We start from the raw sequence: 25,997 nt of genomic DNA on the forward strand, positions 1-25,997 counted from the left end.
CTTCCAACTGGCTGCTCCTCTCCAAGAACAATCAGGACTTGGGTGGGCAAACAGGAAGTCTCTCATCACAGTGGTTCTCAGATTCCCACCACTGTGTGGGTGCCTGAGGCCTGAGCAAACCCAGCTCATGTGGCAACTTCCTCCCCCAGCTGGACAGGAAGACCTAGGTCCAGCAGGCCTTCTTTCATTTCTCACACTTTGCCCCCAGCACAACTTTCTACGAGCATGGATTCTGTACTCTTCATCCCCAGACACATGGGAGAACAAGATCTGCTACAAGACCTTTTCTTTTTTTTTTTGAGACGGGGTCTCAGGTCTCATTCTGTTACCTAGGCTGGAGTGAAGTGGTGTGATCTTGGCTCACTGCAACCTCCACCTCCAGGGCTCGAACGATTCTCCCACCTCAACCTCCCAAGTAGATGACCACTTTTTAAGATGTTAAAGATGAGAGCTTAGGGCTGGGCATGGGGCTCACGTGCTCCCAGCACTTTGGGAGGCCGAGGCAGGAGGATCACTTGAGGCCAGGAGTTTGAGACCACTCTGGGCAATAAAGCAAGACCCCGTCTCTATTAAAAACTGAAAAAAAAAAAGCTGGGTATGGTGTCTCACACCTGTAGTCCCGGCTTCTCAGGAGGCTGAGGTGGGAGGATTGCTTGAGCCCAGGAGGTCGAGGCTGCAGTGAGTTGTGATCACAGCCTAGGCGACAGAAGGAGACCCTGTCTCCAAAAAAAAAAAAAAAAAAAAAAAAAAAAAAAAAAAAGCACCTGTTTATGACAAACTCAGCTTTCTGGGTGACATAGATGGTTGTATGTAGGTAAAAGGGTGGTTTCACGGATGGCAGATTCATTTTAGAAATTGTAAAATGGCTAGCAGTTTTCAGAACAAGAGATTAGTTAGAAAAGGAAAGTGGCAACTGTCTGTTTTCTGCAGGGCCTGTCGGGAAGCCTCTGGTTTCTTTTCATCCGTGAGGAGTGGGGAGGAGGCCTCTTCAGGAAGAGCAGTTTATTTTTGTGAAAGGAATACTTCCTGATTTCAAACATTTGGAACTAAACTGGAACATATTTTTCTTTCCGATTTCTGCGTTTTTGAGGTGTGTGTAAACCCACCAGCGCAGCAGCTGGGAGGGCCCTTCAAAGGTGGGCGGGTGGGGTGAGTGAGGCCCAGGGGATAGAGTGTTTGCCCAGATTTGAATCTCATTTGGGGAATGTTTCAGAGCCTTGGGTGGCTGATTGATCATTCATTCAATGGTCCTTCATCAGCACATCTTTACTGAGCACGTGCTGTGTGCTGTTCTAGGCGCTGAAGGATAGAAGTGAACGGTTCCCCCCTCATGGAGCTTAGGTTCCAGCAATAAGCAAAACATGTCCTGCAGCGAAAGGCTTCTGGGCTGCCGGCGACATTTTCCCAACTTTCACAACCGGGTTCCTTCCGGACGCCCGTCTCTAGGGACGCACGCCCGCCTTTGGCAGGGCTGCCGCCCGGCGGAGTCTCGCGAGGATCTTGTGACTTATCGCGGCATCGCCCAGCGGTTGCCGGGAAACGCCGTGGCTTCCGGGGGCGGGCGCACTGGTCCCGGAGTCGCCGCTGGGCCTGTCCGCCGGCGTCATGGTGAGCAGGGGCGGGAGCGGGGCTGAGGTCCTCGGCAGGGGCCCGGAGACCTCGGGGCGGGGAGGCCTCGGTACGCAGAGACCCTGGGAATGGGAGGCCTGGAGCGCTGGGTTTCTGGAACTGAGAGCTCGGTGCTCTTGTGGGGGTCTCCGTGGGGCAAACTCAGGATGCTCCTGGCCCCGGGGCCTGCCCGCGCTCGGGACTGAGACCTGGGCTGTGCAGAGCCCTGTGCTCACAGGGGTGGTCATAGAACGCCCAGGGCCCGGGGTCGGCGGCGCACGGTCCCCAGAAGAGTGAACATGCGTCAAGGGGACTCTCATCCTGGAATGGGAGACTCGGTCTGTTGGCTCCCTGGGACCTAGGGTGTCAGCTCACGAGGCTCTGCAGAGCAACAGGGTCCCCATGGAATAGAGCCGGAGGCGGGAATTACCCTAAGACCTTTGGTCTCCCGGATGGAGAGCCTGGGGCACACCAGAGCGGCTAGAGATCCCTCTACACCAAGGAGGCCCGGACAGGTCCACTGCCCTTGGAGTGCCCAGGGCACAGCCTTGGGATACAGGAACCACTGTTCCCTTGGAAAGCCTGGCAGGAGTCAGGCCCAGACCGAGAAGAGGAAGGCGGAGCTCGTGGCCTCATCAGCTCCATCTCTGTCTTTCTCTTGTAAAGGGCTCTCCCTTTGTGGTACAGGAATTGTCAGTAACTCAATTTCTGGGCAGGTGTGGCAGGGTGGGTTTCAGCTGGTGCGGGGAGGAAAGCTCTGGGAGCCCCACCAAGTCCCTGCAGCTGGCTGTGAAGGTCCCAAATGCTAAGTAATGCTGAACCTTCCTCCACGGCCTTCAGGGCTTTGTGATGAGGTAGCCTTCTTGGAGTGGAGGGATTAAAAAGAGAGCAGTACATTACGAATTAAATTTAAGTAGATGGGTTTTCTGACCCAGGAAGAGTCTTCTGAAAACCGACTGTGAAAGAAACTACCAAACTAGGCCAGGAGTCTGGGCGCGGTGGCTCACGCCTGTAATTCCATCACTTTGGGAGGCCGAGGCAGGCAGATCATGAGGTCAGGAGATCCAGACCATCCTGGCCAACATGGTGAAAATCTGTATCTATTAAAAATACAAAAATTAGCTGGATGTGGTGGCGTGTGCCTGTAGTTCCAGCTACTCAGGAGACTGAGACAGGAGAATCACTTGGACCTGGGAGGCGGAGGTTGCAGCGAGCCGAGATCGCACCACCGCACTCCAGCCTGGCAACACGTCTCTTAAAAAAAAAAAAAGAGCAGGGTGTAGTGGCTGATGCCTGTAAACCCAGCACTTTAGGAGTCCAAGGTGGGTGGATCACTTGAGGTCAGGAGTTGGAGACCAGCCTGGCCAACATGGTGAAACCCTGTCTTTACTAAAAATACACACACACACACACACACACACACAATTAGCCGGGTGTGGTGGTACGCACCTATAGTCCCAGCTACTTGGGAGGCTGAGGCAGGAGAATTGCTTGAACCTGGAAGGTAGAGGTTGTGTAGTGGGATTTTTAAGGAATCAGAGACCGATGGGGTTCAGGAGGATATTTATTAATTATTTAGGTGCACCGGCCCAGTCAGATTAAAATCTGAAGGACTGAGCCCTGAACAAAGAGTTAAGTTACCTTTTAAGCTTTTCGTGGGGCAGAGGGAGATCTGCGCAGGGGGAAGCATGCTTCAGATGTGAGAAATAAAGGCAGTTGTTCAGTTGAAACATGCATTACATCATTTCTTACTTTTTAACGAAAAACATGTTTTGCGACTTGAGTTTATCTGCCTAGTGACCTTGCAGCCGCACAGCTACAGAATCAGGGTCTTCACAATGCCTGGGAAGGGAGGAGAGACAAGGCTCACTAGCCACAGAAAAACAGGCAGTTAATTTTTAAAGGACTCCAGCTCTTTCTCTTTTTCAGGGGGAGTTGGGTTTTCTTATATACAACTGAGTTTCTGCTTACACACTTTTTAATTTCTTTTAATTCCTGTTCCAGTTTCAGTGAGCCAGGATTGCACCACTGCACTCCAGCCTGGGTGACAGAGCAAGACTCCATCTCAAACAAAAACAAAAACAAAAAACAAAAAAATGCAACAGGAAACACAACAGCAAACACTAAACACAACCAAACTACTTCTGTTTCTATTAGTTTGTGGGAATATGGGCCTTGGTCTGTTGGATCCTTGGACCAAGGAATATGGGTGATATTTCTGTTTTCTTCTCATCAGTGTTTTCTAAAATTTCCACATAATATTTTCTCTCTCTCTCTTTTTTTTTTTTTTTTTTTTTTTTGAGGTAGAGTCTTACCGTGTCACCCAGGCTGGAGTGCAGTGGCATGATCGTGGCTCACTGCAACCTCTGCCACCTGGGTTCAAGCGATTCTCGTGCCTCAGCCTCCCGAGTACCTGGGACTACAGGTGCCCGCCACCACGCCTGGCTGATTTTTTTGTATTTTTAGTAGAGACAGGGTTTCACCATGTTGGCCAGGCTGGTCTTGAACTGCTGACCTCAAGTGATCCACCCGCCTCAGCCTCCCAAAGTGCTGGGATTACAGGCGTGAGCCACTGTGCCTGGCTCCACCTAATGTTTTCATTCAGGACTAAATGAAACATAAATGAAGATAAATGGCCCAGTCACGGTGGCTCACGCCTGTAATCCCAGTACTTTGGGAGGTTGAGGCGGGCGGATTACATGAGGTGAAGAGTTCAAGACCAGCCAGCCGGGCACAGTGGCTCACGCCTGTAATCCCAGCTCTTTGGGAGGCTGAGGCGGGCAGATCACGGGTCAGGAGTTCGAGACCGGCCTGGCCAACATAGTGAAACCCCGTCTCTACTAAAAATACAAAAAATTAGCCGGACGTGGTGGTGGGCACCTGTAATCCCAGCTACTCAGGAGGCTGAGGCAGGAGAATGGCTTGAACCTGGGAGGCGGAGGTTGCAGTGAGCTGAGATCGCACCATTGCACTCCAGCCTGGGCAACAGAGCAAGGCTCTGTCTCAAAAAAAAAAAAAAAAAAAAAGAAGAGAGAGTTCAAGACCAGCCTGGCCAACATGGTGAAACCTCGTCTCTATTAAAATACAAAAAAAAATTAGCCAGGCGTGGTGGCGGGCACCTGTAGTCCCAGCTCCTCGTGGAGGCTGAGGCAGGAGAATTGTTTGAACCCAAGAGGTGGAGGTTGCAGTGAGCCAAGGCAGCCTGGACGACGAGGGAGACTCCATCTCAAAAAAAAAAAAAAAAAAAAAGGATAAATGGATTTAGGTTTTAATGTTTTTAAAAAATAAATAAAATTTCCACATGAAATTTGTAATTTTAAAAACGTTACATAGCTGGGCACAGCAGCAGTGAACTCCTGTGGTCCCAGCTCCTTGGGAGGCTGAGGTGGGAGTATCAGTTGAGCCCAGGAATCGGAGTCTGCAGTGAGCTATGTGATCACACCACTGCACTCCAGCTTGGGCGACAGAGCAAGACTTTGTCTTTAAAAAAGGTTACCGAGACATGTAGACACAGAAAAGCATGGGCTGAAGACTATTGGGAGGAGCAAAGTCAGCAGGATAGGATATGGAAATTGGTTACCTGCTTGAGTGCCCTGTAAATGGGTGGCCAGACAGAACTGCTCCTGGTGTCCTGCGTGGTTTCAGCAACTTCCACAAGGGGGTGGGGTTAGAAGGTTCTCTCCCAACCTTGTCAAAGTTGCTAAAACCATGCACGACGCCATGTGCAGTTCCGTCTGGCAGCCCATTTACAGGGCTCTCGTGGTGGGTGCTGTCTGCCCAAGCTTTCTTGACCAGGCTTCTCTGAAGGAAGTTTCTCTTTGGAAGAAAGGAAACTTGTGGTTGTCACAACCGATCGTGGTTATGGAGGCATTTCTCCCTACGCTTACCGAATGGTGTCTTGCAGGTCTTTTCCATGGTGGTCACCAATGTTGCCGCCAGCATGGTAACATTTGGCAGTGTGGTATTGAGGGTCTTTCCTCTGTTTTGCATCCACAGCGGAGGTCTTTACTTTTACCAAGGAGTGAGTGGGTTTGGAATGGGTTCCCCCCTCTCTTAGTTTTTGGAGACGGGGTCTCGTTCTACTGCCCAGGCTGGAGTGCAGTGGTGCACCATAGCTCACTGCAGCCTTAAACTTCTAGGCTCAAGTGATCCTCCTGCCTTGGCCTCCCAAAGTGCTGGGATGACACGTGTGAGCCACTGCGCCTGGTCACCGTATACCAAGGAATGAGTGGGTTTGGAATGGGTTCCCTCTCTTTTCTTTTCTTTTTTTTTAAGTTACAATTTGCTTTTTGAGATGGAGTCTCACTTTGTTGCCCAGGCTGGAGTGCAATGGTGGGATCTTGGCTCACTGCAGCCTCTGCCTCCCGGGTTCAAGCGATTCTTCTGCCTCAGCCTCCCGAGTAACTGGGACTATAGGCACACACCAGCACGCCTGGCTAGGTTTCCTCTCTTTTTTTTTTTTTGAGATGGAGTCTCACTCTGTCGTCCTGGCTGGAGTGCAGTGGTGTGATCTCGGCTCACTGCAAACTCCGCGTCCCAGGTTCAAGCCATTCTCCTGCCTCAGCCTGCTGAGTAGCTGGGACTGCAGGCGCCCACCACCACGCCCGGCTAATTTTGTTTTTGTATTTTTAGTAGAGACGGGGTTTCACTGTGTTAGCCAGGATGGTCTCCATCTCCTGACCTCGTGATCCGCCCACCTCGGCCTCCCAAAGTGCTGGGATTACAGGCGTGAGCCACCACGCCCGGCTCCTCTCTTTTCTAGAAGGAATGTTCTCCTCTCAAAAGGAAGGTTTCTCCTTTGTGCTTCTCCAAATGCAACAACAGGATGTGTGTGTGGTTAAGGGTGGGAACACTCAGGGCAACGATGTGCTCCAGGTGAGCAGAAGGGAGAGAGGTTCCAGAACCTTCTCTGCCAAATGTCCCTGGGAGCAAATCAGAGCCAGCCAAGAAGGGGAAGCTGTTAGAGTCTCTCTTACCCCATTATTTCCACCAAAGGCACCCAAAAAGAAAGGGAAGAAAGGCAAAGCCAAAGGCACCCCGATTGTCGATGGGCTCGCTCCAGAGGACATGAGCAAGGAGCAGGTGAGCAGAGCGGGCTGTGGCCCAGTACCTGGGTGGGCGTGGGCGGGCACCACGCAGGGTGCCTGCGCCGTGTGTCCATCTTGCCATGTGGATCCACCCTTCTGTCCAAGCCAGAACACGCCCCCCGCGTGGCCCATAATTCCCATCAGCGGCAAAGCTTTCGGCTGCACCATGTCTTTTCAGAAAGGTAGTGCAGCCTGTGAAAGCTTTGTAACAGGGTGGTAGGAATGTGGAAGGACATGTTTTTCTGATCTAAAAGCTGTTTTTAATTTCGTGTATTCTCTTTCAATCTTACCCTTTTTTTGCACCTGATGTGTATAGACTTACCGTAGAACACGCATATAGCATTCTCCTTTATTTTATTTACCATTAAACATTATGTCAAAAAGGAAGTTTTTAAAAGAAGGATGATTTACTTCAAATCACATCTGAATCTGATTAATCATTCATTGTTTTTTTTTTTTTTTTTTGAGATGGAGTCCCGCTCTGTTGCCCAGGCTGGAGTGCAATGGCGCGATCTCGGCTCACTGCAAGCTCCGCCTCCCGGGTTCACACCATTCTCCTGCCTCAGCCTCCCGAGTAGCTGGGACTACAGGCACCTGCCACCACGCCTGGCTAATTTTTTTTTTGGTATTTTTAGTAGAGACGGGGTTTCACCGTGTTAGCCAGGATGGTCTCGATCTCCTGACCTCGTGATCCGCTCGCCTCGGCCTCCCAAGGTGCTGGGATTACAGGCATGAGCCACCACGCCTGGCCAGTCATTCATTGTTTTTGATAAAAGTCCCAACAAGGAGTAACAGCATCAGGGCTGCCTTTTTCTTGTTGCTTATTTTGGGGAGGAGGTGATGTTTTTATAGTTTCTTTGTAGGAGTTAGTTTAAGTCTCTTCTTCATTTGGATGTAGTTAAGGGCTACAGAACATAATTACATAATTACAATTTTACCTAAAAGGCTCCTGGAGACAGCAGTGTGTGGCAAGCACGGTGCACCCTCTGGCCTCTGCCCTCATGGTCGACTGCCTGTGAGCACCTGACATGGGACATGAGGGCTGTGTCAACTCTGTGTTACTGTTAATAAATCTTACCTTCTTTTGATAGTTGTAAGATAAAAAATCAATACGAAGGAGACTGAAAGAGTCACATGACCTGAAGTTGGAGCTAGGCAGAGGTCCTTGAACAATAGTAAAGAATGGCTTTATTTTACATGCAGGCAAACCATTGGCAGTTTAAGCCAGTGGCTAAGCAGAGAGGTGATGGGGTCAGGTTTGTGTTGTGGAAAGATGTCTGGAGCTGCTGGGTGGAGAATGGATTGAACACTGCGTTGTCCCAGCATGTGAGCTGCTGCCCGTCTCCCTGTCCGCTTCCCATTCCTGTGGAGACAGGCCTTGTGGGGCAGTGGCCATGGAGCCTACGGGGCAGCCTACGGGGCAGGCCCTTGCACTGCACATCGCACGTTGAGCCACAGACTCAGAAGGCTTCTTCAGGGTCCAGGCAGGTGGGGAGGGATGGGGGTGACCTGGAGACTCCTGCCCCGCAGCAGAGGACAGTTTCATCCGTTCACTGGGGAGTGCCCTGTGGGCCTAGGAGTTCAGTGCTGTTTTTTTCTGATTTTCCAAGAGAAGCTGGAAATCTGGATATTTATAAGAAATCTGAATATTGAGTGATGGCAAAATCTCAACACCATGTGAGCCAAACAGACCAGTCAGGAGCCCTGGTTCAGGCTCTGCCCAGGAGCCACTAAAGGTCTGTGACGTGAAGACATTTGTCGTTGTGCTGAGGCACTGGTTGGATTCGGGGGTGCGTGTCTCCCTCATGTCTGCCCGGCATCCTCGGCTCAGAACCCCTCCTGCTGCTCCTTCTTGATTGCTCGTTGTCTTGTCTTCTTTTGAGGTGAGAAATGTGTTTTCCCTGTGGGGAATGTGGTGTTGAGAAAGAAAAAGGCTCACAGTAAGTGGCCTGGGGCTGTGCCGTAAAAGTAACTGATTCTGACGGAATCTCGCTGTGTGGCCCAGGCTGGAGTGCGGTGGCGCGACCTCGGCTTACTGCAAGCTCCGCCTCCTGGGTTCACACCATCCTGCTGCTTCAGGCTGCCCAGTAGCTGGGACTGCAGGTGCCCGCCACCACGCCCGGCTAATTTTTTTGTATTTTTAGTAGAGACGAGGTTTCACCGTGTTAGCCAGGATGGCCTCGGTCTCCTGACCTCATGATCTGCCTGTCTCTGCCTCCCAAAGTGCTGGGATTACAGGTGTGAGCCACCGCACCTGGCAGTAACTGATTCTTAAGGGAAATGAGCTCCCGAGAAAGCTGGAAGCCTGTCCTACATTTTTTTTAACCTATTTGCAGATTCGCAATTGAACCCTCTTGAGGTTTTGGAGTCTACTGGTTTTGTATATTTTTTGCTTAACATTATATCTTTAAAGGTGAATTTTTTTTCATTTAGCATTATGATATGAATTTGTTTAAATGCTGCTACATCATTTGCATATTTTTTTTTTGGGTTAATGTGATATTTCTCCTAGTTGATATACTCTAATTTTTCAACCATTTCCATATTTATTTATTTATTGTTTAGAGACAGGGTCCCGCTCTGTCACCCAGGTGGAGTGCAGTGGTGTGATCACGGCTCACGGCAGCCTTGACCTCCCAGGTCCAAACGATCCTCCTACCTCAGTCTTCTGAGTAGCTGGGACTATAGGCATGTGCCACCACTCCTGGCTAATTTTTTTTTTTTTTGTAGAGACAGGGTTTTGCCATGTTGCCTAGGCTGGTCAACTCTGGGGCTCAAAAGATCCTCCCAAAGTGGTGGGAGCCACCATGCCTGGCTGTTTGTGTATTTTTTGAGACAGAATCTCACTCTGTCACCCAGGCTGGAGTGTAGTGGCATGATCATAACTAACCGCAGCCTCAACCCCCTGAGCTTGAGTGACCCTCCCACCTCAGCTCTCCCAGTAGCTGAGACTATAGGTGCGTGCCATCATGCCTGGTTAATGAAAAAAAGTTTTTGCAGAGATGGGGTCTTGCTATGTTGCCCAAGCTGGTCTTCAGCTCCTGGGCGCGAGGGATCCTTCCACCTCAGCCTCCCAGAGTGCTGGGGTTGCAGGTGAGAGCCACCGCGCCTCGCTTATTTCCCTGTTTAAACTGGTCTTAGGTTATTTCCTTTTTGATATTTTTGCTGTTGTAATAATGGTGTCGGTAATATCTTTGAGCAAGATGCTCTTATATTTCTTTTGAGAAATTTTTTAGGCATCAATTCTCAGGAATGGACGAAAGGATCTAGTTATTTTTTGATTATTGGCCAAATTGAAGAGAATTCTGCCACCTGCTGAATGCATTCTGTCTCCGGAGCTTCCTAGCCTTATATTTTAACTTTTTACATTCAGCTGTTTATTTTTAGGTGAAGTTGAGTCCTCCCTCTTTCTTCCTTGCCTTTCTCCGGCCACACGCCCCGTTGCCGTGCATGGGCCCCTGCTCAGTGCCTCACCTGACCCACTGCACCTGGCCAGGTGGAGGAGCATGTCAGCCGCATCCGGGAGGAGCTGGACCGCGAGCGGGAGGAACGAAACTACTTCCAGCTGGAGCGGGACAAGATCCACACCTTCTGGGAGATCACACGGAGGCAGCTGGAGGAGAAGAAGGCTGAGCTGCGGAACAAAGACCGGGAGATGGAAGAAGCCGAGGAGAGGCACCAGGTGGAGATCAAGGTGAGTGGGGCCAGCCTGCACATGCTCACCTGGTCACCACACAGCCCCAGAGGAGCTGGATCCAGTGAGGGTGCGGGTGGGACGTTTTCTGTTCTTGGCTTTGGGAGTCACAGCCTTAAAGGTGTTTTTTATAAAAGCCTGAGGGAGAGACCCTGCAGGTCCTGAGGGTTTAAAATGCTGCCTCCACAACATGGAAGGAATATGGGCTCTGGGGGCAGACTGGCCTGTTTGCAACTCAGCTCTGCCACTTAATACCCCATGAGCTGGGGATGCACCTCACCTCCCAGCCTTGGTGTCCTGCTCTGTGCCTCAAGTGTACAGGTTTGCATAGGTGAACAGGCATGTGTAGCTGTGTAAAGGTGAGGCATGCAAGTGAGCAGGTGGATGCAAGTGAGCATGTGTGTGCAGGTGAGGAGGCGTGGCCAGGTGAGGAGGTATGTGCAGGTGAGGTGTGGGGAGGTGAGCACGTGGGGCAGGTATGTGCAGGTGGGGAGCTGTGTGCAGGTGAGCAGGTAGGTGCAAGTGACCAGGTGTCTACAGGTATGTACAGGTGAGGAGGTGTAGTACAGGTGTAGTGCAGGCGACCAGGTGTGTACGGGAATTTACAGGTGAGGAGGTGTACAGGTGACCAGGTGTGTACAGGTATGGACAGGTGAGGAGGTGTGGTGCAGGTGTGGTATGGGTGACCAGGTGTGTACAGGTACGGAAAGGTGAGGAGGTGTGGTGCAGGTGTGGTATGGGTGACCAGGTGTGTACAGGTACGGACAGGTGAGGAGGTGTGGTATAGGTGTGCTATGGGTGACCAGGTGTGTACAGGTACAGACAGGTGAGGAGGCGTGGTATAGGTGTGCTATGGGTGACCAGGTGTGTACAGGTATGGACAGGTGAGGAGGTGTGGTACAGGTGACCAGGTGTGTACAGGTACAGACAGGTGAGGAGGCGTGGTACAGGTGTGCTATGGGTGACCAGGTGTGTACAGGTATGGATGGACAGGTGAGGAGGTGTGGTACAGGTGACCAGGTGTGTACAGGTATGGACAGGTGAGGAGGCGTGGTACAGGTGTGCTGTGGGTGACCAGGTGTGTACAGGTACGGAAAGGTGAGGAGGTGTGGTGCAGGTGTGGTACAGGTGTGGTGCAGGTGAGCAGATGGTACTCCCATTGCCCTGCAGGTGTACAAGCAGAAAGTGAAGCACCTGCTATATGAGCACCAGAACAACCTGACAGAGATGAAGGCCGAGGGCACCGTAGTCATGAAGCTGGCACAGAAAGAGCACCGCACACAGGAGGGTGTGCTGCGCAAGGACATGCGGGCACTGAAGGTGGAGCTCAAGGAGCAGGAGCTGGCCAATGAGGTGGTGGTGAAGAACCTGCGGCTGGTAGGTGTGGCGGGGGCACCTGGAGGCTGACAGGTTGTTGGGACGGCAAGCCTAGTGCTGCATGAACTCCTGTTTATTCAGCAGCAACTGGGAATTCATATTTTTGCATAAGACTTTCTGCATTTTTGCAATTTGTTGAAAAAAATTTTTTTAAAGCATGCATCCAATCAAACCCCATTTTGGGACCAAGTACACAATTCTGTCTCAGACCTGAGCAAAAAATTGACGCCACCGAAGAAAAAAATTCCAGCTTAGGATCTTTCATGTGCTGCTGACACCTGACACCCAGAGACTTTTCCTAGGGAATAGCATCATATGCATTTAGTGGAATGCAAACCATCCATTAAAATATCCAGTGTGTTGACTCCTGGGCACTGTGACAGTTTGTCACACAAGCTGGTCTGATTTTTACTTTTGAGGCTGGGGGTTTCCAGGGCACCATTAAAATTCATCTGTGCACCTGGTTCAGTGGCTCACACCCAAAATCCCAGCACTTGGGAGGGTCAGGTGGGAGAAGTGGTTGAGGCCAATAGTTTGAGACTAGCTTGGGTGAAATAGTTGAACCCCATGTCTAAAAAATTTAAAAGAAAACATTAGCTGGTGTAGTGGCACATGCCGATAGTTTCAGCTACTTGGGAGGCTGAGGCGGGAGGATCCCTTGAGCTCAGGAAGTCAAGGCTGTGGTGAGCTAGGATTGTGCCACTGCATTCCAGCCTAGGTGACAGAGTGAGACAAAACAAAAAGGAAAGAGATCATTTGCTGAGTGTCCATTAGCTGCTAGGTCCTGATCTGATCTCTGACAAAACGCCTGCCCGACTGGGGCTGTTGGTCTAGAAAGGAGAGACAACAGGTGAGTTGGAAGACAAAAGAAACGTGCCAGATACAACAGAGTGTCTGGTGGGGAAGAGTGCCACAGAAGGATCGAAGTGGGGAGAGGTGGGGTGCGGTTTTGTACAAGCAGTTGACCAGCTGGGAGACGGGATGGGCCAGTGGGAAAGCTCAGAGTGACCAGGAGGAGACTGTGGGAGAGGGTCAGAGCTCGTCTGCCTCGAAAGCCGTGGTGGGGACTGGAGACGGGTCAGAGCTCGTCCGCCTCGAAAGCCGTGGTGGGGACTGGAGACGGGTCAGAGCTTGTCTGCCTCGAAAGCCGTGGTGGGGACTGGAGACGGGTCAGAGCTCGTCCGCCTCGAAAGCCGTGGTGGGGACTGGAGAGGGTCAGAGCTTGTCCACCTCAAAAGCTGTGGTGGGGACTGGAGAGGGTGAGAGCTCGTCCGCCTCGAAAGCCGTGGTGAGGACTGGGACTTTGACCCTGGTGGAGTCTGTTGCCCTCTGAGAACTTGGGCAGAGGAGAGATGTGTCTCACTAAGGTTCTTCCTGGCTGCTGGGTTGAGGAGACTTTCTGAACACATTTGCCTCACGCCTGGAAGCAGTCCAGCCTCCACTGAATCTGGAAGAAACTTGGTGACGTTGCTGACTTTGCAGCAAAGCCTGAGAGTGCCGAAGTCTTGAACCCTCCAGAATTAGCTGGTCTTAACCCAGGTCCTGGATATGGTATTGTTACATAATCAGAGTTTCCTGTTGGGTAAAAATATGGCTTTAGGCCGGGTGCGGTGGCTCACGCCTGTAATCCCAGCACTTTGGGAGGCCGAGGAGGGTGTATCACGAGGTCAGGAGTTTGAGACCAGCCTGACCAACGTGGTGAAACCCCGTCTCTACTAAAAATACAAAAATTAGCCGGGCGTGGTGGCGCGCACCTATAATCCCAGCTACTCGGGACGCTGAGGCAGAAGAATCACTTGAACCTGGGAGACAGAGGTTGCGGTGAGCCGAGATTGTGCCACTGCACTCCAGCCTGGGCAACAGTGTGAGAGTCTGTCTCAAAAAAAAGAAAAATTACTGCTTTAAAAATAATTTTTTATGCAAATTTTAAATATATAATGTTTATTTAAATATATAATAATTGTTCATTAAAAATATTTATTTATTTATTTTTAGAGATGAGGTCTCACTCTGTCTCCCAGGCTGCAGTGCAGTGGTACAATCATAGCTCACTGCAGCCTCGAATTTCTAGTCTCAGGTGATCCTTCTGCCTTAGCCTCTCAAGTAGCTGGAACTATAGATATGAGCCACCACACCCACCTAATCTTTTTTTTTTTTTTTTTTTTTTTTTTTTTTTGAGATGGAGTTTTGCTCTTGTTGCCCAGGCTGGAGTGCAGTGGCACAATCTCAGTTCACCACAACCTCTGCCTCCCGGGTTCAAGCGATTCTCCTGCCTCAGCCTCTGGACTAGCTGGGATTACAGGCATGTGCCACTATGCCCGGCTAATTTTGTATTTTTAGTAGAGACAGGGTTTCTCCATGTTAGTCAGGCTGGTCTTAAACTCCTGACCTCAGGTGGTCTGTCCAGCTCGGCCTCCCAAAGTGCTGGGATTACAGGCGTGAGCCACTGTGCCCGGCAATCTTTAAGTTTTCTGTAGAAGATCTTGCTATGTTGCTTAGGCTGCCCTTGAACTCTTGACCTCAAGTGATCCTCCTGCCTTGGCCTCCAGCGTGCTGGGATGACAGGAATGAATCCTTTTAATATGCCGCTTCAGGCAGCAGTGCAGCAGGTTGGAAGCTACACATGGCACCTGGAAAGATCCCACAGCTCTCTGTGGACGTGGCTGCTGCTCTTCAGGCTGTGGGATGGTTTGGCGATGGAACCAAGCGGGTTCATTGCTCACGACGTCTGTTCATGTTCTCTCTCAAGCTTAGAGGTGACTTTAGTTGAGGGAGGTGAGTTAGGGAATATGGAGGTGACCAAAACCATGAGGAACAGGGTCAGCCTGAAGGGAGCGGGCTTCCCGCTGTGTCCGGCTGTGTAGTAATGGCCGCTTCTCCCTGTGCAGAAACACACCGAGGAGATCACCAGGATGCGGAATGATTTTGAGAGGCAAGTTCGAGGTCAGTTTCCCGTGTGCTCATTGTGTAGGTGCCAGAGACACCCCCCGCCCCATCAGAGAGGAATTTACCTCCAGAGCTTGTTAACTCAGGGAGCAAAAACTGGATTAAAACAGCCCAGGCATGCAAGAGAAAGAACGTGGAAGTTTCCAAGGCCAGTGGACCCACTCAGAATCCCAGAACAACCTATTTCCATGTGAGTTTGGGAGGCTGTGATTACCACACACATTCCCACTCCTAGCTAAAATCAGTAGTTATCAGCAGGTGGTAGCTATTCAGTGCCGTGGGCAGCATTCTTAAAATAGTCTTCTCCCTGGCTCCTGGTCTGAGAAGGCTCCAATTTCAGAAGTCTGTGTGTTTTACTAATAAAGGCTGATAGTCTGTGGCTGGGTGGCCACACAGGCCTCGGTTACTGCTCACTGGGGTCAGCTGACATTCAGCTGTTGGCACCCCCAGTGCAGGGAGCGATTAGCAATGCCTGTCACTGGCAAAGGCAGGCCGACAGTGGTGTGTGTGCTGAGTGTGAGCATCAGCAGAAAAACTCAGCCTAAACCCCTTTGTTCTTCTCTTGCAGAGCTTTTGCCTGCAAGGCTGTTCTGACCACAGTGGGCGTTTTGGGCCCTTTTACAGGCTCCATGTTCTGTAGCCGTAGGGGCACCATGTCTTCCTCTGCTAAGCTGCTGTTTGCTGCTGCCTTTCAGAAATTGAGGCCAAGTATGATAAGAAGATGAAGATGCTGAGGGACGAGCTCGACTTGCGGAGAAAGACTGAGCTCCACGAAGTAGAGGAGAGGAAGAATGGCCAGATCCACACGCTGATGCAGCGCCACGAGGAGGCCTTCACCGACATTAAGAACTACTACAACGACATCACCCTCAACAACCTGGCCCTCATCAACTCCCTCAAGGTGCTGTGCGTGGGCTGGGCTGGGCTGGGGAGGCACACTCTGCCTGTCCTAGAATGTGGGCTGCAGAGTCCTGGGGATCCAGACCCCAGCTCTCCACCCCAACACACCCAGTACTTTTTATAAGATTATTTGACAATGCCCCTCTCATATCCTTAACTGAAATTCCTAAATAACGTAACCTATCTCTACCTATGGTTAAAAGCAGTCAGGATATTGCCCTCACCGTAGTGCAGAGGGGGAAGTAATAAAGTGTGTTCTGGTTTGTAAAAGCTCAGATGGAACCGCAGTGAGGGCCGTGATGTGGCTGGAGTGGATAGGTGTCATAGTCACTGCCTGCGACAGGTGGATAGGTGTCATCGTCACTGCATGCTGGCAGTGACAGGATTTTCTACAGTAGACAACGGCCCTTGGTGGAATCTTGAACGAAGTGTAGTCCTTCAGTCTGCATGGAAGCTGCATTCCCAGAAAACTCAGAATAAGTTGAAGCTGCAGAAATACTGTTTATACATAGAAGACGTCTAGGTGCCAGCGTGCCTGAGGCTGGCAGCAGCTGGTGATGGGCAGGAGAGCACCCAGCTCTCACCATGCAGGCCACAGCCCCTTTGGTTCTGCCTGCTGAGCCCCTGCCGGGCCTGTGCTTGTGCCTGCAGGAGCAGATGGAGGACATGCGGAAGAAGGAGGACCACCTGGAGAGGGAGATGGCAGAGGTGTCTGTGCAGAACAAGCGCCTGGCAGAACCTCTCCAGAAGGCTCGGGAGGAGATGAACGAGATGCAGAAACAGCTCGCAAACTACGAGAGGGACAAGCAGACCCTGCTTGTGAGTTTCCCGCTGGATTCCTCTCCCTCCTTGGCATGAGCTTGCCTAGGCTCAGGAGGGAGGAGCATCACAGGGAGGGGCTTGGCCCTTAGGGCAGGAAGGGAGATGGGGGAGGCCTGCATTTCTCCTTTCTCTGCCTCGTGTTCTCCTGGGGAAAGTAAAGTCTGGGGGTGTTTTGGAGACAAGGCCCTCATCTTCACCGTGTGCTACCGACCCTGCCTTGGTGGGACTCAGCTGCTTGTGTCCTGGAACCAGGTCTTTCTGGCGATTATTTTTGGCCTTGCCATCTCCCAGGAGCCCGTGTTACTTGGATGACTGTGAATCTTGAATACTGTCTGTCCCCTACTCCCTGTTTTTCCTCCAGTGCACAAAAGCCCGTTTGAAAGTCACGGAGAAAGAGCTGAAAGACCTGCAGTGGGAGCATGAAGTGTTAGAGCAGCGGTTCACCAAGGTGAGCGGCACCAGGCTGGCCCTGCAGTTGGGGGTGGGTGTTAGAGCAATGGTTCACCAAGTTCACCAAGGTGAGCGGCACCAGGCTGGCCCTGCAGTTGGGGGTGGGTGTTAGAGCAACGGTTCACCAAGTTCACCAAGGTGAGTGGGCACTAGGCTGGCCCTGCAGCGGGGATGGCACCCCTGCTAGCCAGGGACGGGGCTCTCCTTGTGGCCCCTGGACCAGCTTCAGATGCCTTGGCCAGGTTTCTGGGTTCTGAAGCTGGAGGCCCTGTTCCCTGTAACTCATTCCGCAGCTTCTAAGAGGCAAAAACCCGTGGCCTGTTCTGCATGCATATTCTGCAGAAGGCCTGGGGTCTCATGGGGAACGGATCACACATGACTTTCGTCCCCTCGAGAGCTCACCTCTGAAAGCACATGAGGGAGGCTCTTAAGTGTAAGTGAAGATGAGTCTCCGGCTGCTCAGTGCTGGTCCTCACACTGGCGAGTTTTATGAGCTCCCTTCCAGGTTTCCTGCATGCTCTCGTGTGGATGTGACTTTGTATGTTACGAACATGGGATCAGGCCATAAGCACAATTTGCTTTTTAATCTCACAGTGTATCAGGCTGCACGTAGGAAGCGGTCTCATCCTTTTCACAGCTGCTTGGTGCTGCGTTTTGTGAACGTTTGATCATTTAGCCGACTCCCCTCTGTTTCTAATCCTCTGCTGCTATAAGCATTGCTGCCTCAATCCTTTTAAATTTGTCTTTGTGCACTTGTGTGAGATTGCTTCTTAGGAAAGCCAGCTCCTAGCAGTGGGATTGTTGAGTCCGAGGGGTCTGTTCTGAGGACCCTGATCATCTGTCCAGAGGGCTGCTCTGAGTCACACACCTGCCAGGGTGCGGAGGGGCCGTTTCCATCCTCACCTGCACCAGATCTGACAGGTTTAAACCTTTGCAGAAGTGACTGGGTGGAAAACATCTCATTTCGTGGGCACTTCCAAGATTCGCAGTGAGTGGTAGGGGTGCTCGGTCCTGTCTCTGTCCCTTAAAGCCACTCTTGCCTCTGTTCAGTTTCAAAGTTCTGGCCAAGGACCAATCCCTGCAGCATGGGGCCCTCAAGGCTTTGTCTGTGGTGTGCGGGGCCAGGGCATCTTATCTTGAGCCACATTTATATGTGCTGTTTTGTTCTCTAACCTAATTGAAATTTTTGAACACAAACGGTTGTAGTGGGATTCGCTTCTCAGAAATATCCCATCTGTCTGTCAGATCTAGCCCCACCTTCAGAGACACCTCAGGTCCTGCACGACGTGCATTGCTAGGCTGTGCCAACTCTTGGCACCTAAGGGAAGGGCACCTGCAAGGTAGTCAGTGAGATCCTGAGGACTGCTGTGTTAGACAAGGGGCCCTTCCTTCTCCCTGTGGGTTTTGAGGTGGACATTATTGGGAAGAGGACAGCAGAGACGTGCCTGGGTTGGAGCCTTGTTTTCTGTCATATTTTCTTCCATTTGAATGTGGTTCCTGACAGTGTCCAAGTTGGTGTCTCTTCCTAGAGAACCGAGAGCTCAAATTTGTCAGCAAAATTTAGAGACCAAGGCAGTTATTTATTTATTTATTTATTTATTTTTGAGATGGAGTTTCGCTCTTGTTACCCAGGCTGGAGTACAATGGCACGATCTCGGCTCACTGCAACCTCCACCTCCTGGGTTCAAGTGATACTCCTGCCTCGGCCTCCCGAGTAGCTGGGATTACAGGCGCCTGCCACCATGCCCGGCTAATGTTTGGTATTTCTGATAGAGACAGGGTTTCACTCTGTTGGCCAGGCTGGTCTCGAACTCCTGACCTCAGGCGATCCACCCACCTCACCCTCCCAAAGTGCTGGGATTACAGGCGTGAGCCACCACACGCTGCTCAGGGTGTTCACTTTTTTATAGTCTTCAACAAAGTCTAGATTTTTTTAGAATGCACAATTAATAAGTAGAAGAATTAGGAGATAAAAAAGAACAGTTTTACTGGCTGGCAGGTAGCTGGCTCCAAGGCCGTGCTCCAGATCCACCATTTGTGGGGCGGACAGCACATGTGATGCCAGGATCTGGGGCTGGCCAAGGGAGCATATCCTCCAAGGGGCCCCACCTGCAAGCTCGGCCTGCTGGATGCCCTGGATCTCAAATCTCACCTGAGCCCACAGCCCTCACTCGGGCAAGACTGGCCTCGGCCACCCATGAAGCAGCTTTCAGGGTGGGGCTGCTTCAGCTCTTACCAGGACACTTATGGCTTCCAGAGACACCTTCCTGAGAGAAGGGCTTATGCTGATGTGTTCCTCCTGCCTTCCACTGCGTGGATGGCTCTACAAAGGGCCAGGGCGCAGGCAGTGTGGACAACACACTGACCCCGGTGCTGTGGGAGTGGGCACTGTTGGGAGGCAGCGTGTTCCAGGCAGGTGCAGAGGTGGGAGGCAGCATCTTCCCAGCTAGATGTCCCCAGGTGAGGGGCCTCATCGCCCACCCCCAGCGCTGTCCCTACAGGTGCAGCAGGAGCGGGACGAGCTCTATGGGAAGTTCACCGCAGCCATCCAGGAGGTGCAGCAGAAGACAGGGTTCAAGAACCTCGTGCTAGAACGCAAGCTGCAGGCTCTGAGCGCCGCTGTGGAGAAGAAGGAGGTGCAGTTCAACGAGGTCCTGGCTGCCTCTAACCTGGACCCTGCAGCCCTGACGCTGGTGTCCCGCAAGCTGGAGGTAGGCCCTAGACAGGCTCCTGACCCCAGTGGGCGGCCTCATCCCTGTGGCAAGAGTCTTCAGTTCTGTGCTGCTCCTCGGATGGGCACAGAGACCCCTCGGTCGGCCACTGGGGAGGGGCATTCATGGGTTTCCTGTGGCCTGAGAACAGAGCGGGGGTGCCGTAGGCATGGATGCGTCTCACCATCTGCGCCGGCGGCCCCTCCTTCACCTTCTGCGCCGGCGGCCTCTTCTCATCAGTTCTGCTCAAGTCTCTCTTGGATCTTCCCTTGCCCCTTTGTGACCTCATGGTGCCTCCTAACCTCTGAGCCTCTGCCCACTCCAGTTCTCAGGCTTGGCTCATCTGAGCACGTGAGGCTCTAGTCATCTGAGTGCAGGCTGAGGATGGCCTTGGGAGTGGAAAAGCCACTCTTGGAATCAGTGTGGGCCTGAGCTCCTCTGTTGGTGATAACAGACCCAGACACAGGCCTGGAGGATGGTTGTACTTCCTGAGCTCTCAGCCCAGGGCACCACCTGCATCCTGGGACAGAGATGGCAGCGGGAGGCCCTGAGATGGGCTGGTTTAGGGCAGGGACAGTTATAGATGGGGTAAGTGCCGTGGGAGCCTGGGGACCCCGACCCTACCTTTGCAGGTACTGGGGACATGAAGGCTAAGGAGAGCCCAGAACATTCCCTCCTTCTGTGTCTCAGTGATTTATGGTGCTGCTCTGCTGGGTGTCCCAGGTGTGGGCGAGGGCAGTAAATAAAGCAGATGAGGCCTGGGTCCCCCACAGGGAGAGACAGCATCAGCTGGAGGATCAGGAGGAGGCTGGAGCCTGGGACTGCCTCACAGGTGGTCTCTTGCCTGTGTCCAGCTTCTGGACCTGGGCCTGGTTGGGGAAAGTCACAGAAGGAACAGGACACAGGGCAAAGGGTCTTTGACTGACACTGGAATCCTGGCCAACTGAGGCAATCTGCAGCTGTCAGGCCTGTGGCTTCCTCGGGGCCCTGAGTTGGATGACACGTGCCCCTGGCCCAGCTGCTGCCCCTGAGCTTGAAACAGCTGGTCTTGAAGCCTCCACCAACAGCCCCAGCAGAGGGAGGCTGGGTTGCCACAGAGATGCAGCTTTCGGGGCCACAGGGTACCCGTCTGTCTGTGCTGCCTGTGCTGGACTCGTCCTTCAGTGAAACAGATGCCTGGGACATAGGCTTGAGGCTTCCTCACTGTCTGTGGAAGCATCTTTTATCCTGAGAACTATCACAGATGGCATTTTTGTTTGTTTGTTTTCAAGTGTTGCTCTGTCGCCCAGGCTGGAGTGCAATGGCGTGATCTGGGCTCACTGCAGCCTCTGCCTCCCGGGTTCCAGTAGTTCTTGGGCCTCAGTCTCCTGAGTACCTGGGATTTCAGGCATGTGCCACCATGCCTGGCTATTTTTTTAGTAGAGACGGAGTTTCACCATGTTGGTTAAGCTAGTCTTGAACTCCTGACCTCAAGTGATTCGCCCGCCTCGGCCTCCCAAAGTGCTAGGATTACAGGTGTGAGCCACCACACCCAGCCACAGATGGCATTTTTTTTTTTTGTAAATTATTTTTTTCTTCCTTGATGATTTAGAGGGACTATCTTCAAACCAGTACAAATAGTTCATACATAATACCTGGCCATTTTCTTCTGAAATCTCTCTCTCTCTTTTTTTTTTCCGAGACATGTCTCGCTCTGTCACCCAGGTTGGAGTGCAGTGGCATGATCTCGGCTCACTGCAACCTCTGCGTCCCGGATTCAAACGATTCTCCTGCCTCAGCCTCCTGAGTAGCTGGGATTACAGGCAGGCAACACCATGCCTGGCTAATTTTGTGTTTTTAGTAGAGACAGGGTTTCACCGTGTTGGTCATGCTGGTCTCAAACTCCTGACCTCATGATCCTCCCACCTCAGCCTCCCAAAGTGCTAGGATTACAGGTGTGAGCCACTGCGCCTGGCAATTTTTGCATTTTTTTAGTAGAGATGGGGTTTCACCATGTTGGCCAGGTGGGTCTCGAACTCCTGACCTCGTGATCTGCCCACCTTGGCCCCCCAAAGTGCTGGGATTGCAGGCGTGAGCCACCGCCCCCAGATACCTGGCCATTTTCTAACCAGTTGAGTAATTTGTTGCACAATAAGCTACCTCACGTCTTTCAGCAAGAAATACATTAAATTTGAGGGCCGGGCGCGGTGACTCACGCCTGTGATCCCAGCACTTTGGGAGGCTGAGGCAGGTGCATCACAAGGTCAGGAGATCAAGACCACCCTGGCTAACACAGTGAAACCCCGTCTCTACTAAAGATACAAAAAATTAGCCAGGCGGGGTGGCGGGCCCCTGTAATCCCAGCTACTCGGGAGGTTGAGCCAGAAGAATGGCTTGAACCCGGGAGGTGGAGGTTGCAGTGAGCCGAGATCACGCCACTGTACTCTAGCCTGGGCGACAGAGCGAGACTCTGTCTCAAAAAAAAAAAAAAAGAAAAAGGAAAAATACGTTACATTTGAATAGTAAAGACATTACATAATGAATTAGGACACAGTTAAAATTTGCTTTAAGTATGTCTTTGGGGGAGAGGACACCACACTTCTACTCAATGAAGAGAAACATTCTTGTAGTCCAGAGGTCTTATTTTTTTAACACCTGTGATGCCACGAGTTCATAGGGAAGAGGTTCCAGCAGCTCAGCTCCTTCCCATCGGTTCTCACAAAGCTTCTCTGGGTGGAGCAGCCTCTGCTGCTTCAGTTGAACCCAGGTACCTTTCTCTTCGGCTTCTTTTTCTGATCATTTTCCTTCACGCGTTTCAGGAAGCTCTCTCGGCTCTTAGAGTGCTCCACGCGTGTTCAGTACACACGTTAATTCTCTCGGCAAGAATCTTGCCCTTAACTTGTTTGTTTACAACAATGCCAACAGCGTGCTGGGGAACACTGCGACTTCCAGTTCAGCCATGGCAACACTTGTGGGGCTTCCTTTTTGAACAGTACCCATTCCCTTGATGTCTGCAGTATCACCTTTCTTATAGGTTCGCATATACGTGGCCAGAGGAACGACTCTTTTCTAAAAGGCCGGACAACGTGTATCGGTGCCTCTCCTCTTTCCCTTTGTGTTCATTTGGGTGAATTACTGGAAGATGGCGGTTCCCACCGAAAGGCCACAGATGGCATTTTTAAGGTGATTGGTTCACATGCAGTTCAGCTGAACACAAATGCACGTGCTCATCACTGACACCAGGCCGAGGGTTAACCTCATTCAAGTCACCTAATCTCTTTTTTTTTTTTTTTTTCTGACACAGAGTCTCACTGTGTCGCCCAGGCTGGAGTGCAGTGGCACAATCACAGTAGTGAGCCCCTCGCTGAGCCGCCCTGGGAGCACCCAGGTGTTGGACAGATGCATGACTGAGGCTGAAGAGGCTGGTTCTGAAAGGCCCGTCAGCTGTGCCTTTGAGTTTCGGGCCAGTTGGGAACTATGGAAGGGCTGGGCGGGGGAACCGGATCAGGGCCCACTCTGCTATTGATGGGGAGAACAGGGCTGGAGGGGGCTGGTTGGGGCCAGCACAGAATGGGGACGGGCAGAGGGTTGGAGAGCCGCCAGGAGGCTGAGTCCACAGGTGGGGCTGGGAGGGGCCGAGGTGGCTTGGTGTTTGCACAAGGGGGAACGACGGGTCCTGGCCCAGTGGGCGCTGGTGCCTGTGGGACCCTGGTCATCTGGGATGGCCTGGCTCTCAGGGCCTGAGGTAGTGAGGCTATATAGGAGGGGCCCCACCTGGGCCAGAGGCACTGTGGCCCCGGGACTGAAAACTCATCTTTGTTTGCTCAGCACTGGGCCCAGTGAGCACAGGCAGGTGAGGGAGTGAGGGCCCCACTGTTGGGAGGTGGGGGAGGCGTGTTTCCAGCTCCTGGCTGAGGGCTGCACCCAGCCTGCTGCTAAGCCACCGAAATGAGGGTGAAGAGAGCAGTCGTGGCCTGTGAGGGTCATTGCAGCTGCGCCCACGCGCCAGGGTGAGGACGGAGGATGGAGCTAAATGTGGGTCAACCCCTCCTTTCCTGGTCATCGTTACCTCGACTTCTAAGTGAGGAATCTTCTGGGGAAATGACAGGGGCCCCTGCAGGGACACTGTTCGCGGCTGGCCAGGTGTGAGGGGGCTGCTGTGTCAGTGGGCAGCAGGGACGGCTCTAAAGCCAGGCTGGGCCCAGCAGTGCCCCACAGGCAGGAGCCCAAGACGTCCCTGCCTCGCCACGTGGTGAGACCCTTGCCCACATCTGGGCGGGGCCAGCGCTGCTGAAGACTACTTTTTTCTGTTACAAAAAACTGGGATAGCCGGGCGCGGTGGCTCACGCCTGTAATCCCAGCACTTTGGGAGGCTGAGGTGGGCAGATCACGAGTTTGGGAGTTCAAGACCAGCCTGGCCAAGATGGTGAAACCCCGTCTCTACTAAAAATACAAAAATTAGCTGGGCTTGGTGGCGGGTGTAATCCCAGCTATTTGGGAGGCTGAGGCAGAGAATTCCTTGAACCTGGGAGGTGGAGTTTGCGGTGAGCCTAGATCGCGCCACTGCACTCCAGCCTGGGCAACGGGGCGAGACTCCATCTCAGAAAAAAAAGTGAGATAGTACATTCACAAGCCTCAAGAAATTTAAGCAGTATGTAGGTGGTGTTTAGTGGCCAGTCTCCACGGTGTGGCTGCACGCTGCCTGCCCTCACCTCATCTGCACTTCTTGTGGTCTGGACTGTTTTTTGAGTTTTTTCTTGAGACGGTGTCTTGCTCTGTCACCCAGACTGGAGTGCAGTGGCTCCATCTCGGCGCACTGCAACCTCCGTTTCCCAGGTTCAAGCAATTCTCGTGCCTCAGCCTCCTGAGCAGCTGGGATTACACAGGTGTGAGCCACCGTGCCCGGCTACTTTTCGTATAGTAGAGATGGGGTTTCGCCACGTTGGCCAGGCTGGTCTCAAACTCCTGACCTCAAGTGATCTGCCCTCCTTGGCCTCCCACACTGCTGGGATCACAGGTGTGAGCGGCAGTGCCTGGCCTGGACTGTTGCTGGAGAGGCAGGTTGTGCAAGCTCCCAGTTCTCTGTTTCTTCCTTGTTTTCTCTCCACCCTTGGAGACCTTTTTCTGCTGACAACCCTGTGTGGATGGATGCATCCATCAAACCAGGCTGCTATTCGCTGGATCTCTCAGAACGCCCACTGGAGTCCCCAGGCCGCTCCCGTTGCCTCGGCCAAAAGATGAGTCTCAACCTCCCATCCCCTCTCTCTCCTCAGGATGTTCTTGAATCGAAGAACAGCACCATCCAGGACCTGCAGTATGAGCTGGCCCGGGTCTGTAAGGTACGGCTGTGCCCTGCCCTCCCTCAGGGGCACCCCCTCGGTGCCCAGACTGTTCTAAATGCAGACGGTCTCTGAGGACCCCACCTGTGCCCACTTCGTACCTCGTTTGACAAGGCAGCTGTCACTGTCCCCACGTGAGGGTGCAGTCATAGCCGAGAGCATCTGGATTCTGTGTGGTCTGGGGCAGCGCACTGCTGTCTAGGCCATGTCTCTGCTGGGATGGGTGTAGGGGGGGACCTGGACACTTCCCCGGTCAGCCCCTTCCCCTGGGCAGGGAGTCAGAAGGTGCTGTGCCCACCGGGGAAGGAAACAGACGTCATTCAACAGGGGAAGGGAGGGCGTGAAGAACCTGAGTGGGAAACACCCAGCCAGGGCCCAGAGCCCTCCCAGACCACAGCTCTGCCCTGAGTGTCCCTGCCCTCTGCCTCCGTCTCGTCATTTGTGGAATAGGAATAGCGACAGCCTCTCCCTGTCGTGCTACCTGATTCAACGCAGTGAAGGTGCTTGGAGCTGCGTCCCACACAGGAAATGACTGATAAGCCTTTGGCTTTATCCTTCTGCACTGTGATGCTCACGCTGCCCCTCCATGGAGCTGCACTCAGCTCTGGTGGTCCTGAGCGTGGGGACCCTCAGCTCCCTGACACTGCCCTGTCTCCACAGGCCCATAACGACCTGCCCTGTCTCCACAGGCCCATAACGACCTGCCCTGTCTCCACAGGCCCATAATGACCTGCCCTGTCTCCACAGGCCCATAACGACCTGCCCTGTCTCCACAGGCCCATAACGACCTGCCCTGTCTCCACAGGCCCATAACGACCTGCTGCGCACGTATGAGGCAAAGCTGCTGGCCTTCGGGATCCCTCTGGACAACGTGGGCTTCACGCCCTTGGAAACAGCTGTGATCGGACAGACGCTGGGCCAGGGCCCCGCAGGACTGGTGGGCACCCCGACGTAGCTGCCCCCCTGGGGGGCCACAGCCCAGAGAACCAGCCTAGGAACACTCTTGGGATGACACCCCTTATTACACCAAGGACAGCAAGTTTTTTAGATTTTATCATCAGCAAATGAAAGCTTTTCACATGTT

The 25,997-nt window shown here is 52.6% G+C and overlaps 1 protein-coding gene across 27 annotated transcripts in view; it reads left to right on the plus strand.

Moving 5' to 3' along the window:
• GAS8 (growth arrest specific 8) overlaps positions 1-25,997 on the plus strand; it is a 27,537-nt gene extending 1,540 nt beyond the window's left edge. For 3 of the 27 annotated variants that reach the window (XM_063797537.1, XM_054669662.2, XM_063797536.1), the window contains 11 exons: positions 931-1,090; positions 6,604-6,690; positions 10,192-10,389; positions 11,560-11,766; positions 14,655-14,709; positions 15,408-15,613; positions 16,264-16,431; positions 16,796-16,882; positions 19,386-19,595; positions 24,848-24,913; positions 25,719-25,997. In XM_063797537.1, the coding sequence (XP_063653607.1) occupies positions 6,676-6,690; positions 10,192-10,389; positions 11,560-11,766; positions 14,655-14,709; positions 15,408-15,613; positions 16,264-16,431; positions 16,796-16,882; positions 19,386-19,595; positions 24,848-24,913; positions 25,719-25,868 (1,362 nt within the window). In that variant the 5' untranslated portion in view covers positions 931-1,090; positions 6,604-6,675 and the 3' untranslated portion in view covers positions 25,869-25,997. Of the gene's footprint in view, positions 1-930; positions 1,091-1,296; positions 1,609-6,308; positions 6,691-7,163; positions 8,579-10,068; positions 10,390-11,559; positions 11,767-14,654; positions 14,710-14,772; positions 14,903-15,407; positions 15,614-16,263; positions 16,432-16,795; positions 16,883-19,385; positions 19,596-24,847; positions 24,914-25,573; positions 25,655-25,718 lie in introns of those variants that run through there. The other 24 variants (XM_054669659.2, XM_063797535.1, XM_063797539.1 and 21 more) reach the window with 24 other exon arrangements.

This window comes from Pan troglodytes, chromosome 18 (assembly GCF_028858775.2).
Source record: "Pan troglodytes isolate AG18354 chromosome 18, NHGRI_mPanTro3-v2.0_pri, whole genome shotgun sequence".
NCBI classification, from domain to species: domain Eukaryota; kingdom Metazoa; phylum Chordata; class Mammalia; order Primates; family Hominidae; genus Pan; species Pan troglodytes.